This window comes from Pseudorca crassidens, chromosome 11, assembly GCF_039906515.1.
Source record: "Pseudorca crassidens isolate mPseCra1 chromosome 11, mPseCra1.hap1, whole genome shotgun sequence".
Lineage (NCBI taxonomy): Eukaryota > Metazoa > Chordata > Mammalia > Artiodactyla > Delphinidae > Pseudorca > Pseudorca crassidens.
The window spans coordinates 88,687,980-88,706,610 of record NC_090306.1 but is presented as its reverse complement, the minus strand read 5'-3'; the positions used below and the strand labels follow the sequence as shown (position 1 = coordinate 88,706,610).

The window sequence follows — 18,631 nt, the reverse complement described above, 5'->3', positions numbered from 1 at the left end:
AGCACTAAAACATCTCAGACAAGGTGTTTGTTAGTTGTGCGGACCACACTGCTCGAGGGCATGTGAAAACACGACGGGACCCCAGGCTTCAGCTCAGTCGCCCTTCATGAAAGCTCCCACCCGTCAGAGATGAATGAGGCACACTGCAATGTGGTCGAGAGGTCTGGGCCTTTGAAGTCACAGACTTCTCTGGCTTCAAAAGTGTGCTATACCACTACCTAGCTGTGTAACCCTGAGCAAGGATTCCTACCTCTGAGCCTGCTCTTCCATCTGTAAGCGGGCACAGGAGCTTCCTGAAAGGGCTGTTATGTGCCTGGTACACGCTGCAGTAACAAGCACTTAGTGGTACTGTTAGCACTCTGCAGTTACTCAGGACAGAGAGGAACTCTGGGAAGGTTTTTGTTAAGGATTACCACAAGATAGGAGTTTCTGCTCATCAACTGATGCATCAGAAAATTAAGTGCATATGAGTGAATAATCTGGGCCTGACAATAAACATCAATGTAAACACTTACTGAACCCCGGGTATGTGCCCGATCCAGTTCAGAGAGAAAGGAAGGCTCACGTACCCTCATAGTGCTGTTGTCAGGTGGGGCAGGTGGGGCGGTTTTGCCACCTTAAAAACTAAGATGGACAGATCAAGTGGGGATAAGCTCAAAAATGGAATCTGGAATGCCAACACGGCTAAAATGTGAACCTCAGCACACCCACCAGGCCCCGCAGCACAGCATCGATGAAACTTACTCAGCACCTAGTTCTCACGATCGCCAATAGGAGCCCGGAAGTCCATTTGCCTGTCAGCTGAACAGTCCCAAGACCACCATTCAACAAGAGCCACACAGGGTGGATATTAACAGCTTTTAAGGTTTCACATGGTTTCTTTTCAGAAGATTTGTAACAAAAATACACGGAATTTAATACGAGTTCTGATACACGGGGCAATTACGCAGACAAGTCTATAAAGTAGAATCCTTCTCGTGGGGGCAGAATATTCTATTCCACAAAGAAGACAGAATCACAACATGATTAGGCATGATCACCCCGTACTGCCTATCTTCTAATTTCAGAGACTGGCAGACTTGGAGAAAAAAACAAATTTAAAAATAAATAAAGAAAACTGAACACAGTCAGCTGTCGCAATTCCCCTCCCCTCTTTTCCTTTTCCCATTGTCTCCACACAGCCAGATGGGACGGAGGGTGAGGCAGGGCTGTGAGGCAGACAGGGTCAGGGGATCTGCTGACTAAATGCTGGGCAGGCGCTGAGTTCCCTGAGGTGACAGAGAAACGTACTTTCAATCAACCACTCAGTGCTGTAGCGAGACACACACACAGAGGGGAGGGAATGAAAAAGGAGCTACAAGAACTGCTGGTGGGAGGTCTGACGTCCACAACATGTTTAAAATCCAACTTCTGTAGTGGGAAAACGGCCTAAATATGATCCGTCGCCAGTACATTTAGGCAGAAATCTGTAACTGTAGGGTTAATACCTCTTTGTGATAATACGAGTTGGAATGCTAATGGAGCAGAAACACTTCTGCCCAAATTCCACCAAGTACAGTCAACAGAAAAAGCCAAAACCATTTGGTTTTTACACGAAAGTCCTTCATATCCACCTGTGTTCAAAAATAATAAATTATGATATTAACAGCTTTCTTTAAAAGAGTAATTACCACAAGAGTTAAATTGTTAAGTGTGGAAAGACATTTCTCCTATGAATATAGTTCTTAGGAAGGGATAGATGCATAACACACATGAAAAATAAAGCTGTAGTATTTTGTGATTTTAGCTTAAAGCAAAAGCCACCCCCCAAAAAGTCTTTAAACAAGCGTTAAATGTTTCCCATTGCAAAAGATCTCAGCTCACTTAGACCAGCACACAATGGACTAAACAACGACATTTATTGTTTTTCCCCATTTCGGCTGTGCATCTGCCTCCGTGATGAAGAACAGTGGAGATCACGCTGTACGACCAAGTTCCCTGCATTGGAATATTCCTCCTAACAGGCTGGCCAGGTAGCCATTTCATCATCAGTGGTATAGTGCCTGGGAGCACACCTGGCCAGTGGTGACCACTTGTTTTGGGGAGATGCTCTCTCCCCGGGACAAGCCTAGGAGCCACGGTGCGCCGTCCCAGCAACGAGCCACCTTACTTGCACACGGCGGCCACGACTTGCTTTTGGATAAAAACTGTCTGCTATCATCTCTACTTTCACTAACACGGCGGAGAAAAAAAATTACCAACCTGAGAAAGGTTGACAGTGAGAATAAGAAAACCTACAAAGGAAAGGCCATGCAAAAACTGCTTCGACGGTTCCATCACCACCCACCGCGCGGGCTTGAGGCTGGTGACTTCATGGACGCCCCTCTGCGAAGCGCTGCCGAAAGCCAGTTTCAAGTGCGTCATGCTGACCCCAGTGCGATGCTGCCTGCCACCCACGCGTCACCTCCGGCCCATGAGATCCAAGGGGGCCTCGGGGCTCTAAGCACAGGACACGTGGCTGCTGAAGCCCCAGAACCTTCCGCAAACTTCGCCTTGGACTTGGGCAAGAAATACGTCAGTGGTTTGGAGTCCTGGCAGCAGCACCCACACTGGGGCTTAACCTCAGCAACCGGTCTGGAGGATGTTCTCCCCCGAGCGCTTGGTCACCGACAGTGTCGTGAATACCTGCAGGGAAGGAGACAGCATGAGACTCGGACACGGGCGCAGAAGTTAACTGGGCGCAGCTCAGGTAACACCACGGGACTAAGAATGACTTGAGTGAGTACTTACAACAGAGATGTAATATGACCAAGGTAAGCATTTCAACACCAACGTGAAAGAGAAAAAAATGTAGCTTATATCTAAAAAAGCACTTACTTGCATGAGGGTGATTAAAATAATACCCTGGTTGTTTACCAGTTCTCTAAAAGAAATGTACCATGAAATATTCTGGACACATAGAAAGAAGTGAAGTGTACTATCATGAACACCCTTGTGCTCACCCAACTCAGGGAGCTTCGTAACACATGGTTCGAGCCCCATGTGTATCCCCTTCCTGATAACTTTCCCCCTCCCCGCCCCCTGACTGGTGCTTTTCTTTTGTAGGTTTTTAAAAACTTAATATGCAAATGGCAAGATGGTATATACATCCTCTTCTGCTACCTGCTTTCTTGGCTCAATACTTTATTTCTATTATTCACGCATACGGACACAGATAGCTCTAATTCTTCCATTTCTCACTGAATAGTATTCAATTACTATAGTATACGATACCATATTAGAGTATAGTATATATACTATAGTAGTGCTCTCCAACCTTTTCGGCACCAGGGACCGGTTTCGTGGAAGACAATTTTTCCGTGGCTGGAGGGGGGCGGGCAGGAAGGGGGTGACGGTTCAGGGAGTAATGCAAGCGACGGGGACTGGGAGATGAAGCGTCCCTCGCTCACCTGCCGCTCACCTCCTGCTGTGTGGCCCAGTTCCTAACGGGCCACGCCCAGGGGTTGGGGACCCCTGTACTATAGTATTCAATCACTCAAATAGTGAGTATATTACAAATTACATACCCAGGCTCCTTTTGCTGGCCACTCAAGCTATAACCAATATGCTATCTGCAACGTGCTATGACATTCTGGTACATCTCCCTGCACCTGGAGCTAGAGGTACAACTGCTGGGTGCGAGGGCAGGATTGGCTAGATTTCCAAAGTGCCTGACGAACTGATGCTCTCACTTGCAGTGACTGACAAGTCCTCCTGGTTTCACACCCTTGAAACATTGGTCCTTGTGGACTTAGAGCCTAAGAACTTTAGTTGGCTTTGATTTGCTACTACTCAGGATTGCCTATACCAAAAAAACAAGGGCTCTCAAACCTTAAAGCCTGTTCACGCTGATTAAAATACACGGAAATTACAGATTCTAATTTGGCAGATCTAGGGTGGGCCCCAGGAATCTCATTTTTAGCAAGAGTCCCAAGTGATTCTAACGCAGGTTGCCTAAAGACCACAGATTAGAACTTCTTGAGGAACACCAGTGTAGGCAACGCACTGAGAATTTAACGCAGAACTCAAAGCCTAGAAGCCCACTGCGTGGTAAACTCACCACTGGTTGCTTAACTTTGCAGTCTCCCCAAACAGGAAACCTGCAGCTCTCCTACAGTCTATCTGTAACAGTAACTAAGTTGCCAAATCCAGAGGGCACCTTGCCGCTTTCATTTCTCAGCCTCTCTGTAGCATTTCTTGTTGTCGATCTCAATGATCTTCTAACAATTCTTTCTTCTTTTTGCTTCCGTGAAAGCACTCTTTCCTGTTTCCTTCTTTTGTGGCTACTCCTCAGCCATGGCTTAGAGGTGTGCTGCTGAAACACCGATTTTTTTTTTTTAATTAATTAATTTATTTATTTATTTTTGGCTGCATCGGGTCTTGGTCGCTGCACGCGGGCTTTCTCTCATTGCGGCGAGCAGGCGCTACTCTTCGTTGCGGTGCACGGGCTTCTCATTGCGGTGGCTTCTCTCGTTGCGGTGCACGGGCTCTACGCACGCGGGCTCAGTAGTTGTGGCTCGCGGGCTCTAGAGTGCAGGCTCAGTAGCTGCGGCGCATGGGCTTAGTTGCTCCGCCGCATGTGGAATCTTCCCCCCGGACCAGGGCTCGAACCCATGTCCCCTGCAGGCGGATTCTTAACCACCGTTCCAGGTGGCACGTCCCTGAAACACTGATTTTCCCCAGCCCTTAGGGTGTTCAGAGCCCCAGGGCACGTGGGCTGCAGCACCAGGTGCCTGATCTGCTTATTCCAGTGTGCTGCCCAAACAATGCCACCGTCCACACGTGCACGACATGAACAAGGCCAGGCAGCATGGCCCTAAGGGTCCTTCCTCAGCTCTCTCCCCTTTAGATGCTCTCGTCATGGTCTCATTCAGGCAATTACTCCCTTTTAGGCAGATGGCTCCCGGTGAATGGCAGCGCCACTACTTGATTGACCAGGCCACGCGCCACGCATCTGGAATTGACCCTTCATTAACCCTTAATTCCTCTATTTCCATTACTGCTGATGTACCATCAATTAGTAAGTCTTAGATATGTTGTTTCTTTTCTGTCAAATCTGATCCCTCTTCATGTTAAGTCTGACTGAACTATGAGATTTTTGTTAGTTTCCAAAACATATGGTGCCTTCACCTCCCTGTGATGACACTGTGTGGACCACACATTATACATTCCCGCCCTACTGGACAGACGTGGAGGGCAGGGGCTTGCTCTGGCCAAGGATACATGTGGAAGTGGGAAGCATCACTCCTGAACAGAAGCCTTGGGCACCAAGGTGCTTTTCCTATACCTCCTGTCCCTCTGCCATTCAGCCAGCTGTGCCCCTAGGAGAGGCTGCCCCACCAGCCAGGTCCTGGAGTGATGATGGAATTGGAGCTGAGCTGCAGCTGTTCCATGATGACCTTAGAGCACCACAAGGAATAAACCTCTGTTTTTATAGGCAAAAAAAACCCAAACAAAATCACCACCCAAACTGATCATCTATACTGTCCAGGCATGAAAACATAAAAGGACTTTGTGTAAAATCAATTAAACTTAGAAACTTATTTGGCTGCTGAATACAATTAAGATTTCAATCCAGGGGCTTCCCTGGTGGCGCAGTGGTTCAGAGTCCGCCTGCCGATGCAGGGGACGCAGGTTCGTGCCCCGGTCTGGGAAGATCCCACATGCCGCGGAGCGGCTGGGCCCGTGAGCCATGGCCGCTGAGCCTGTGCATCCGGAGCCTGTGCTCCGCGACGGGAGAGGCCACAACAGTGAGAGGCCTGCGTACCGCAAAAAAAAAAAAATTTCAATCCAAATCTTTTTGGTCACACCAAGTAAGTTGAAAGGTAACTCTAAGTAAGATTCTGCAGAGTCCATTTGTCCTACTCTAACCCAGACCGACCTTTGAGAACCACTGAGTAAGTGTCATACTGAGACAGGAGGCTATGGCTGATTTGGGAGAGACCCCAGTGGAAGCGAGACTCATCAAGTGCTTGTATCACTGTCAGCACACCTGGACAAGCTTTTTGGTCAGCTGCATTCTCTGATTCCTGAGAAACAACTGGTCTCCTGATTTTTATTTTTATTTATTTTTTATTATTATTTTTTTGCGGTACGTGGGCCTCTCACTGTTGTGGCCTCTCCCGCTGCGGAGCACAGGCTCCGGATGCGCAGGCCCAGCGGCCATGGCTCACGGGCCTAGCCGCTCCGCGGCACGTGGGATCCTCGCGGACTGGGGCACGAACCCGTGTCCCCTGCATCGGCAGGCGGACTCCCAACCACTGCGCCACCAGGGAAGCCCTGGTCTCCTGATTTTTAATACAAAGAGGAAAGAGCACAAGAAATCGAGGCCACTTTGACTTATATAGGTCAAAGCAACAGGAATCAACATCAAAAATACTTGTGAATAAAAGGGGAAAATACTTTTGTGTAAAGGAGGAACAATACTGAGAAAAACCCGTGGTCTATTTTAGCCTTAAAAGCAGCAACAAAGCCTTTTTTCTTCCTATATATCAGCAGCGCCTCAAAAAAGTCAGACCCAAGTAATGATGGCTAGTAGAACATTTAAAGTATGAACCCAGAAGAAAAATGTGTGAACAGCTTGCATCCAAAAAAACAGTAATTATAAGAAAAAAAAGGTTCATCCTTGTTAATAAAGATGTGTGAAAATCCTTGAAATAGTTATCTTTCATACTTATTAAAGAAAAAGTTACACTGAATTTTGCAACGTTTTCATTAGCACTCAAATTCAACACTGATGACACTGTAAACTAGTACAATTCTTCTTTGAAAAGCAATACAACTCCCTTGTTTAAAAAATGTGTGACTGTGGATGAGGACAGAACAGAAAGATAATATGCGATAATGAAAATAGCTGTGTTCGGATGATGGTATCACGGGCAATTTAAAACACCATCAAACATGCTCTCTCTCCAATTTTCATAAAGGAAGAAAAATAATGAGGTAGGGAATACATTAAAGCAAATTCCAGGCTTGTGAATTTGCAAGCTTATGTTTTATTTCTCAGGAATTAATTTAGAAATAGAACTTGTAGGACATGTGGTTAAAAAACTAAACCCATCAAAAAAAAAAAAAAAAACTAAACCCATCAAAAATGGAACCAAATTAAGGGGGAAAAAAAGAGCTCTTATCAATAGCCAGGACATGGAAGCAACCTAAATGTCCACAGACAGATGAATGGATAAAGATGTGGCACATATATACAATGGAATATTCCTTAGCCATAAAAAGGAACGAAATTGAGTTATGTCTAATGAGGTGAATGGAACTAGAGTCTGTCATACAGAGTGACGTAAGTCAGAAAGAGAAAACTAAATAACCGTATGCTAACGCACATATATGGAAGCAAGTGACTGAGGAACCTAGTGGCAGGGCAGGAATAAAGACCCAGATGTAGAGAATGGAGTTGAGGACACAGGGAGGGGGGAAGGGTAAGCTGGGACGAAGTGAAAGAGTGGCACGGACATACATACACTAACAAATGTAAAATGGATATAGTGGGAAGCAGCCGCATAGCACAGGGAGATCAGCTCAGTGCTTTGTGACCACCTAGAGGGGTGGGATAGGGAGGGAGGCTCAAGAGGGAGGGGATATGGGGATATATGTATGCACATAGCTGATTCACTTTGTTGCACAGCAGAAACTAACAACACTGTAAAGCAATTATACGCCAATAAAGATATTAAAAAAAAAGAGCTCTTATCTATTTTTCTTATACTGGAAACCATGCTGATGTTAAAGAGATGGGGGAAGCCAAACTGCTGCTGCTGGTTAGGCTAAACGGAAAAACTGATGGGGTCAGTTCTTACACATATTTTATACGTGCAGAGCTGCGTTAGAATTTTCATTAAAATACATGTAAAAAAAATGAGCAGAGGCAGCTTTTCGATCCCAGCACAAAGAACACTCACAAAAGGGCAAATGCGATAGGCACGTACCTCACATTTCTTATCTGGCCAACACCTCCCAGCCTCACAAGACCCCCTTCACTGAAGACTGTGATCATGTTGACTATTAATAAAACAAAACTTCTGACGTTTGGCACTACAAGTCATTTTAAGACATTTCACAGGGTCTTCTCTCTGATGCTCCTTCTTCTTGAGCCATTTTTTTCCCTCTACAAATAAACTTGTTGAAATTATTACTCAAAATGATGTGTAATCAGTTTCCTATTCAACTATTACTGCTCAGATGTCCAGAATAAATTATCACCGTATCGTCCTCACACTGAATAACGCTCGTGCCATCACTGACACCCGAGGCCTTAAGACCCCCTCTCTCGTACTGAAACCAAGGGGCCTTCAGTCAAAACAACAGGAGTCCCTCCTCCTCCTCCAGCAATTCCAGAAGGAAACCCTTTGGAAACTATTTTGCTCCAAAAAGCAAAGCCTCCACTGAGGAATTCATCAGCTTTTGTAAGCAATTACTTCTGAGAGCCAAAGGTTGTGCAATTGTCCAGGTTATTCTATCGAAATGGTACAGAAGAGTTCATTCAATGAATCATTCTGCAAACCACCCGCAGCTGGCACGGGAGCCGGGCTAGTTCTAAACACTTGAAAGCAATGCCCAGGACCAATTTTCAAATTATTACTGTTTCTAATCCATCCAACGGACTGACATTTGTGAAGTTTGATAAAAATGATTAGGAAACAAACTTTTAAAAGGCATGTAAAATTAAAACCCAAATTTTCTATTATATCAGATACTGTCAAATTACCCTTTAAGTTTCTAAACATTTTTTCTTCATTTCCATCCCGATCTCATTACGGACTAGTAACAAACATTCTCTGGACTGCGTTTTTGAGTGGCACTCCTGTACAGCACATGGCTGTTTGCTAAAAAAACAAACAGAAAAAACAACCAGTGGGTCCAGTAGCAAATCCAATTACATACTATGCCAGCCAGAACTCAGCATTTAGCTGATCAAATTTTACTTTCCCTTAATCAAGAAGCTTTAAGGAAGATTTCCACAGTCAGAATTTTGTCATAAGTGTTTGGTTTTTCAAAATCTAGTTTCTAAGCAAGTTGCTCAAAACCAGAGGTAAAAGCAATCACCAGAGGAGCTTTCTCGAAATATACCTCCTTGCTCCACCTCCCCTCTCCCCAAAACACTGTAACGATGACTTTTTAGTCAAGCCACATCTTCTGTAATGAAATATCCTGGGGAAAACCAGCTAACACATGCAGTTACTGAGTATCTGCCGAATGCCAGGGACTCCCCTAGATACTTTCTGCACAGCATGGCCCATTGGCCCTGTGAGTTACAGCATCTCCACGTCAAATGCTGTGGGAAGGTGTGTAGAGCATCGTCTGCACTGCGTGGTGTCTCGGAAGCCAGCCTGCCTGAGTTTGGATCTTGGTTCTGCCACTTCCAAGCTGCCAGGTCACTCAACCGCTCTGTCCTCAGTTCCCTCAGGTGTTAAATGGAGACACTCCTGCCACCCACCCTGTGGGGTTCCTGTAAGGACTAATAAGTAGGTCAGCACGCGGAGGGCAGGGTCCTGACAGAGTCAGTAAGCCCTCAGGAACCTCAGCGCTTCTGCAGTGTGATTCCCCGGGAAGCTGCTCTTTCTACGACTGCTCCCTACTTCAAGCCGCAAATGTGAACCACTCTCAGTTCTTCCCATTTCCAAACAGCGGGCTAGTGCGACCAACTCCATCTCCTATTCCCTCCCGCCTGGACCGTGTCTTCTGACACACACTGCCACGACCCCGGTTCAGGCCCCTGCCCCTGCCCGCCTCCAGACGTGCCTCGGCGGGACCTCTCCCCACAGCACAGCCGGAGGGATTTCTCTCAGTAAGGTGTCTGATCACGTCCCCCCCACCCACCCCCGGACCCCGACCCCGACCCAGCTTTAAAGCACTCTTAGCTGAACTGCAATGGCCCCGGGATAAAGTCAAAATGTCCTGCCTTGGTTTATGAGGCCATGACCTTCCTACCTACTTCGCCAGCCTAATTTTATCATTTTTCTTAGCCCTCTCTGAGCTCTTCAAGCTACAGCAGCGCTCAGGGACCTGAAAGGCCATGAGCTCTTCCACAGAGCTCTCGTATCTGGCGTCCCCTGACCCTAGGGCTCGCCATACTGGACTGCAACTGGCACTTCCCTCACCTGTCTCCCTGCTCCGATGCACATCCTAAATCCTTGCTGCTCCCCAGTGCCCAGCACAATGCTAGGCACATGGCTGCACGACAGGTGCGCTCAGAGAGTGAGAAAATAGCATCCAGGGTTTTAATCTCGTTAATCAGCCGCCAGCTTGGAAAAAAGAAAAAGAAAAAAAAGCCCCATCAGAGGAGAAGAACATTCACCTCTGAGCTTCAAGGTCATAAGAGAACCAACAGATGGAGAGGCACAGTGGCAAACATCAAGACTTAAAAAGGGTTCCCATGGTGCCAGGCGTACGACGGGAGCAGGCCTTTGGCTGGCCTCCCTGCGGGCCCGGGCTTCAGGAGGACACCTGCCTCTTCACTGCACCTCTCTGCCCAGCGGGCAGTCATCCTGCCAAGATGCTGCCGCGTTCTCACTGCTGCTGGCTCACAACACAACACGACACAACACGATACAACACAACCAAGTGAGGCAGCAGGAGGCAAGCACACGTCAGCCTTTTCAACCAGCCCACTGAGAACCAAATTCAGATTAAAAAGTTAGACACTCGCAGAACCAAGTAGGGAAGTTACGTCTTCATCCCTGTCGGAGATGACTGTTCTTATTTTAAAGTATCTTAGACTTTTAAATATACTCACTGTCGTGGGTTGAATTAAGTCTCCCAGAAAGATGTTCAAGTGCTAAGCCCTGGTAATGTGCACATGACCTTATTTGGAAACAAGATCTTTGCAGATGTAACCAAGTTAAAATGAAATCATGCTGGATCAGCGTGGGCCCTAATCCAATGACTAATTATCCTTACAATAGGAGGGAAATTTGGCTCAGATACACAGGAGATAAGATCACATGAAAAGCGGAGGCAGAGACTGGAGTGATGTGTCTACAAGCTGAGAAATGTCAAGACCTGCAACCCCAGAAGCTGAAGCGGCAAAGAAGCCATCCTCTCTAGAGCCTTTGGAGGGAGCACAGCCCTGCTGACACCCTGATTTCAGACTCTAGCCTCCAAAACTCTGAGAGAATAGATTTCCATTGTCTTCAAACGCCCAGTTTGTGGTGGTTTGTTACATCAGCCCCAGGAAACTAACACACTAAGTGTTCTTGAAAAAAAAAAATTAAGTTAATTGGCTCCTTCCCTAGACAGTCTCAGTCATTACACTGAATAAAAGACATACTGGGCTTCCCTGGTGGCGCAGTGGTTGAGAGTCCGCCTGCCGATGCAGGGGACACAGGTTCGTGCCCCGGTCCGGGAAGGTCCCACATGCCGCAGAGCGGCTGGCCGCTGAGCCTGCGCGTCCGGAGCCCGTGCTCCGCAACGGGAGAGGCCACAACAGCGAGAGGCCCATGTACCACAAAAAAAAAAAAAAAAAAAAGACATACTGCCTGTTCTTTAAGAGCTTTTAAAATCTATTCTCTTTTCAATTTTTATTTATAATGTTTGAAATTTAGTTTTACTTCACAAGAACAACAGTTTTCAAAAAAAGAAGAAAAAAACCCCACACAGAACAAAACAACACATACACACAAAGTTTTCTGTGAATAATGCCACTAAACAGGTGCTTATTAATACAGAGGAAGACACTATCCCTACTCAGGGAAAAGGCAAAGAAAAAGGAAATGAGAACATTTTTCTAGGTTGCAGTTCTCAGTTCCATACCTAAGCCTCTTTATGAGATAACCTCTCCCCACCTCCAAGTTCTCCAGCGTAGACACTTTTTTTGGTTTCCAGGCCCTACTTAGTGGTATCACAATATTCGACTCTTGGAATGAGCACTGACAGGCATGAAGAAACACTGACACCCAGAGGCCCACATTGGTCAATTTCCAGTTCTACTGCCATTTGCTTGATCTTTTACAAGCCTCACTTTCATTCTCATTCTTTAATGTCAAAAGCTCACAAGGTAGACATCATTTAGCCTCCAGTCAGCTCAGGGATAACTAGGATTGATGCTCTTTCTGGGTACGTACAGCATTATTAGCTGACTGCCAGGAAAATAATTTAGGACACATGATAAATAAAAGATTTGAGGCACATCTCTATAAAGCACTCTCATCATTTTTACCATTTAATAGCATGACGGTACTATCTGGTTACCAGGAATGAGAAACATATGAAAGAGAAAAAATCATTTCTAGAGACAAGGCTTTCTTCTGAGATATTCTCCACCACTAATAAGCTCTAAGGAGGTAAAAGTAGCTCGAGTACAGCAGAAAGAACACTAGCTGCAGAGTCCTAGATCTGCCTCCTGTAAGCCAGGTGACGCTGTCACTTTGAAACACAGCCTTTAAAACGTAGTGACCCACCTCTGCGCAGACGGGGTGGATTCCAATGGTGCCGTCCAGCTGGTCTTTGGTCAGCCCGCACTTGAGAGCTACTGCGAAGCCCTGGGTAACTTCTCCAGCATTTGGACCCAGTACGTGGAAGCCCACAACACGCTCCTAAGGTACAAAAAAGTAATAAAATTATGCGGCTTTTCCCCCCTTAACAGACTGGAATATTTCCCCAGTCTAATCTAAAACCCCCATTCAGAAATGGCCAAGGCTTATACTAATGCTTGCTGCTAAAAGCTGTCTAGGCTGCAGATACTCCAACGTGGGCCAGTACAGCACGTGTGGTCACATCAAGCAAGAAGGGAAAGACAGGAATCGGCCATGGATGATGATGAAGAGACACATGAAAAGCAAAAATGTGTGCAACCCATAAGCAGCAAAATGTTCTGGAAAATGTTTTCAAAGGGCCGTTCCATTGTGCCCTCATCTCCTCTATCTGATTGTCTCAAAGCTCCAGATAAACGACCTGTGGTAGCTGAAACATTGAAGAGCAACCATTCAAATTAAAAACTCATTTACACTAAAGTTTTGGGGGTAGATAGCACAGACTTAAGATCCTTCCAATGTGAAAACACTTTTAAAAAAATTTCTTATTGGAGTATAGTAGTTTACAATGTTATATTAGTTTCAAGTGTACAGCAAAGTGAATCAGTTATGCATATATGTACTTTTCTAGATTCTTTTCCCATATAGGCCATTACAGAGTACTGAGTAGAGTTCCCTGTGCTATAAAGTAGGTCCTTATTAGTTATCTATTTTACATATAGTAGCGTGTATATGTCAATCCCAATCTCCCACTTTATCCCCCCCCTTACCCCCTGAACCACAAGTTTGTTTTCTACATCTGTGACTCTATTTCTGTTCTGTAAAAAAGTTCATTTGTACCTTTTTTTTTAGCTTCCACATAAAGCAATATCATATGATATTTGTCAATCTCTATGAGTGAAAGCAAGAAAAAAAAATATTTGGCAACTCTGAAATACCTGTGTGGGAATTATTTTGGATAAATTCTAAATCCCAACCTCAGGCTACCTCTGCCAAGAGCAGGGAAGCCTGTTGCGTTCTACTGCACAGACTTTCTGAGCCAGCTCGGGGGAAGTGCATCCAGTCCAGCACCCTCACAACAGACCAGGTAGCTCGGGTGGTGAGGTGCAGAGCCTGACCTAAGGTGCCATGCTCCCTGGAAACAATCAGGAAAGGCATTCTGTACGTGATACATTCCATGTTAGACTCTTACATTATTCATCCTGACAGTCAGGGGTTGTGTATATGGATAAATAAAACACAAAATATACTAGGCTCTTAAAATATGCTAGATTTACATGTAATAATATGGATAAATCTCAAACTGAGATTCAAAAACAAAAAAGTGCAGTCTTCTATTTAGCTGAGGATACCACTCTTCTTTAAACCACATTGTATGACATTTATGGTAAGTAATAGGCAGCAAACGTATACAAATATGAACAGGTGAGAGAGTCCAACTTGAGGACAGTGCTGCCTCTGGAGTAGGGAAGGAATGAGGGGTAGAGGATCAAGAAAGAATACGAAAGACAGCACCGGCACCAGCTAGTGGTTAACAGCACAGATTCGACGTTGCCTGGGACTGAATTCCAGCTCTGCCATTAACTAGTAAGTACCCTGGCACAACTATTTAACTTCCACGCTTCAGTTTCCTCGTCTATGAATGGGGATAACAATAGCACATACCTCATAAGGTTATGTAAGGATTAAATAAGTTCGTACATGTGGACCATTAAGTAGTCTCTGGCACATTTCAAGTGTTCAATTACATATAGGCTATTATAAACTGCCTCTGTGATGGTTTATCTCTGATAAGAGAAAAGCTCTGAAGCAAATACACCAAAATGTTAATATTCATTTGAGTCTGGATGGTAGGTACATTCTCCCAACCCTTTCTGTAAATTTTAAGTATTTCGTGTAAAAAAAGAATAGCACACAAAAAGCATAAAAGCCTGGTAAGCAAGTATTATCTAAAACCAAGCACATCTAGACACTGTGAAGTGACCGACTCAAAATGAATAAAGCAAGCCCCAAGGATGGTCAAGTTCCAGAAGCAAGCTTTTGTATGAGACGGCTCATGACAAAAGAGCAATGACAAGTATTCGTCTCTTCTAATACTATCTTTTTTTTGTATTTTTTTTTTTGCAGTACGCAGGCCTCTCACTGTTGTGGCCTCTCCCGTCGCGGAGCACAGGCTCCGGATGCACAGGCTCAGCGGCCATGGCTCACGGGCCCAGCCGTTCCGCAGCATGTGGGATCTTCCTGGACCGGGGCACGAACCTGCGTCCCCTGCATCGGCAGGTGGACTCTCAACCACTGCGCCACCAGGGAAGCCCTAATACTATCTTTTTTAATGAAAATAATTGACAACACTGTCATCCTATTTATCGCCTCAGTCATTTTAATTAAGGTGAGTTTACCGGTATTGAAAATTATTTTTCATATTATATAAAAAATGCCAGGCTTCCCTGGTGGCGCAGTGGTTGAGAGTCCGTCCGCCTGCCGATGCAGGGGACACGGGTTCGTGCCCCGGTCCGGGAAGATCCCACATGCCGCGGAGCGGCTGGGCCCGTGAGCCATGGCTGCTGAGCCTGCGCGTCCGGAGCCTGTGCTCCACAACGGGAGAGGCCACAACAGTGAGAGGCCTGCGTACCGCCAAAAAAAAAAAAACTCGATTTGAACAAATGACACGGCAGTTCAAAAAAAACAAGGACAAAACAACTGGATACAGTTAAAATTAAAGACTTGCTCAGTGTGAAACTTTTGAGGTTTCATTGATTGCCTTGTGCAAATGCAGTATCTCTTGCTAGACATAAGGCTGCCAATGAGAACGTCTGACATTTTCTCCTTTTCTCCTTTCTCTTCTACAGTAGCATGGTATCTAATGTATACTCATACAAATGACGTTATTAAAACTTACGTCTAAAAAGATAAAACTCTACATGAAATTGTCCTCTATTTCTACTCTGTATAGCTTGTTAGAGGTTATCATAGTATGTCCAGTTTTTAAATGCATCTATGATGACCTTTTTTGTAGAGGATCCAGGTTTTCCTAGAACCTTGGGTTCTGCAAAAAGCAATCTGCAACTGTGCTACTGTGTACAGTGGTAGTTTCTAAACAGGATATATCAGTTAATTATACTCAAATCCCAAGATAAGAAAATGAGTTTATTAGCCTTTTAACATATGGATTCTTTAGCATTGTTTATAGTTTTACTGGGGACACTTTTTTAAAAAGTAAGATCTCAGTTAAGTTAAAAATACCAATTCTCATAAAGATTCAATCCACATAGGTGAAGGGATATCAGGAGGTACAAACTTCCAGTTACAAAATAAATCAGTCACCGGTATGAAATGTACAATGTGGGGAATATAGTCAATAATTATGTAATATCTTTGAATGGTGACAGATAGGATACAAACTTGGGTTATTACTGTTCTTTTTTGTTTTGTCATTATTTGTAGACAGTTGACAGCTTCGTTGGTCCCCTCTAATAAACACAAGCAGTTCTCAAGTTGTCCCTCTGGTTCCTTCCTCCAGAAAGTTCTGACTGCCTGCCCACTACATCCACTGCAGACGTGAGTCAAGCAGTGTCATCATGGGCCTCTCCCTGGGATAACATCCCAACAGGAGACCTACAGGTTGAACGCTAAAGGAATGCAAGGTATGTACCATGTGAAAAATTAGTAGAAAGGTGTAAATAAGATTAGCACTTACACTGTCTTTGATATTGCAGACTATTTTTGCATAACATTTGTTGTTATCTCTTGATGGAATCGTCCATTCCAATGGCCAAAAGTGACTATGGTAAACCTAAGAAGAGGGAAGCACAATTTAGACCCATCATCTTAAGAAGTATGTCTGTCAAACATGAGTTGTGGTGTGAAGACGGTGGAGGCTCTTTAATGTTTAGTAATTAGACTTTCATTAAACAGTAAAATTCATGGATACATAGGAACCTGGTCAGAAGGTAAATAACTTTAAACTCATAGGTGACAAGCCCTTTTGCTATAAGCTCATCCCTTAATTACATTTCAACCTCCAACGAATAGACCTTATGTAACAAGAGCAAACAAATGAGAGAAAGAAGCCATGTAATTACATGCTGTCTTGCATTAGAAAAAAAACAAAACAAAAAAACACCATCTAGCTACCTCACAGGAATGACAACTTTGGGCAAGAAACAAGTAAGGTGCCAGGAACAATTATAGCAATTATCTAGTTCTCTGACTTAATATTTCCAAAAATTTTCTCCTCTGAAATTATTCACCAGAAGTACTGAAGGAGAGAAGGAAGGAGGGAGGGAAGATGGTACATAGAAGGACAAACAGACATCCTTACTGACATTTCATAAACTTAAGTCTTGGATGACTAAAGGGATTTTTTTCTCCTCCAACTGCTAGCCTCAATTCAAAACATATATGGTTGGCAGGACCTTTTAAAAACATACTGATTATGTAAACATTATATAACATTCTTTTATCTTGTAATATGATGTGATTTTTTTTAATGTGTGTTACAATATTGAATGTGTAGTATCATAGTACTGCAACCATTACACCGAGAAAGAATTGGTTAAAGCAATTACCCCCAAAGGCTAACAACTGCTGCGTTGTAAACATAAGCCTATGAGTAACTGTTTACTATTTCCCTTGCAGTTTTCAAGATTTCAACTCAAATGCATTGTTTTTATAATAAAAAATCCAAATTCTAATAAAACGAATTCCAAAGATTATCTGTGAAGAAACACAGAATATATACATTAAGAACCTTAAAAGTTAAATACCTTCTGATAGCAATCTATCCTCAGCAAAAAATCAGAGAAAGAGACAATGAGTAGCAAAGATGTTCACAATTCTATTTATAACAGTGAAAAACTGTAAATAATCTAATAAAAGAAAGGCTTACCAAATTACCATACAGCACCCCTAAAAGGAAATATTGCACAAGTCATTTTTAAAAGCGGTGTTTTTAGAGGGAAATGGCTTGTGACCTAACGTTAACTGCAAAGTATGACAGAAAACTGCACATAACTTAATCACGCTTTAACTAAAATGTATATACCTACACAAAATTATATATACACACACAATATATATAACATATAAATACTTAGAGATTAGCATATGCAAAAGTATTAATAGGAGTTATCTTTCCATGAATTAAAATTTGTTTTTATATTTTCCTAATTTTTCAAATTTCCTATGAGGATATATATATATATATATATATATATATATATTTTTTTTTTTTTTTTTTGAGAATATATTATTTTTTACAATCAGAAAAGAAGTGTTGGGCTTCCCTGGTGGCACAGTGGTTGAGAGTCCACCCGCCGATGCAGGGGACACGGGTTTGTGCCCCGGTCCGGGAGGATCCCACAGGCCGCGGAGCGGCTGGGCCCGTGAGCCTGCGCGTCCGGAGCCTGTGCTCCGCAACGGGAGAGGCCACAACAGTGAGAGGCCCGCGTATCGCAAAAAAAAAAAAAAAAAAAAATGTAGAAAGCTCCTATTTAATACAGTCAACTCATGTTTAGCATTCCTAGTGGAAAAGATGAACATAACAACAAATTATATCATTTTATTATTTTTCAATCCAAAAACTAACTTTCCTAATTTTAGAATGCAACCTGTGATTTTATTTAAAAAAAAAAAAAAAAAGATAAGAAGAAGGATTGCCTTCCAAAGCATGTTGGCTTTAGGCTAATATTTTATTTATGTTTTTTGATTTTTGAATTTTATTTATTTTATTTTTTTATACAGCAGGTTCTTATTAGTTATTCATTTAATACATATTAGTGTAATATGTCAATCCCAATCTACCAATTCATCAAGAAATATGAAAATAATGTGTTACTGATAGACTGATATTACATGCTACTACTGAAGCATATAATAAAGAAAAGATTAAGAAATTTAAAATAGACTTTTATATTACAAAATTTACTCTTATTCACAAATCTGGTCTTTTAGAAGGTTTTACTGGAAACTTTTTTCCCAAGTGATTTAAAACAGCAGACCCTATGTGCAGCATTATTCGTATATATAAAAGTGGTTATTTCATGTGCATTTTCCTTGACTATATACAGGATAAAAGGTGACTGGCAAAGTTAGTATAAATTAGAGGGTAATGGTAGAAAAAAAAAGTTAATAAG

At 43.4% G+C, this 18,631-nt stretch overlaps 1 protein-coding gene across 3 annotated transcripts in view; it reads right to left on the bottom strand.

The window, feature by feature from the left end:
- Positions 1–844: 844 nt before the first annotated feature.
- Positions 845–18,631, bottom strand: part of TXNRD1 (thioredoxin reductase 1) — a 72,709-nt gene continuing 54,922 nt past the window's right edge. For all 3 annotated transcript variants that reach the window (XM_067697790.1, XM_067697791.1, XM_067697789.1), the window contains exons 12-14: positions 16,195–16,290; positions 12,426–12,560; positions 845–2,664 (exon numbers count right to left, since the gene is read on the bottom strand). In XM_067697790.1, coding sequence (XP_067553891.1) covers positions 2,602–2,664; positions 12,426–12,560; positions 16,195–16,290 — 294 coding nt within the window. In that variant the 3' untranslated portion in view covers positions 845–2,601. The remainder of the gene's footprint in view (positions 2,665–12,425; positions 12,561–16,194; positions 16,291–18,631) is intronic.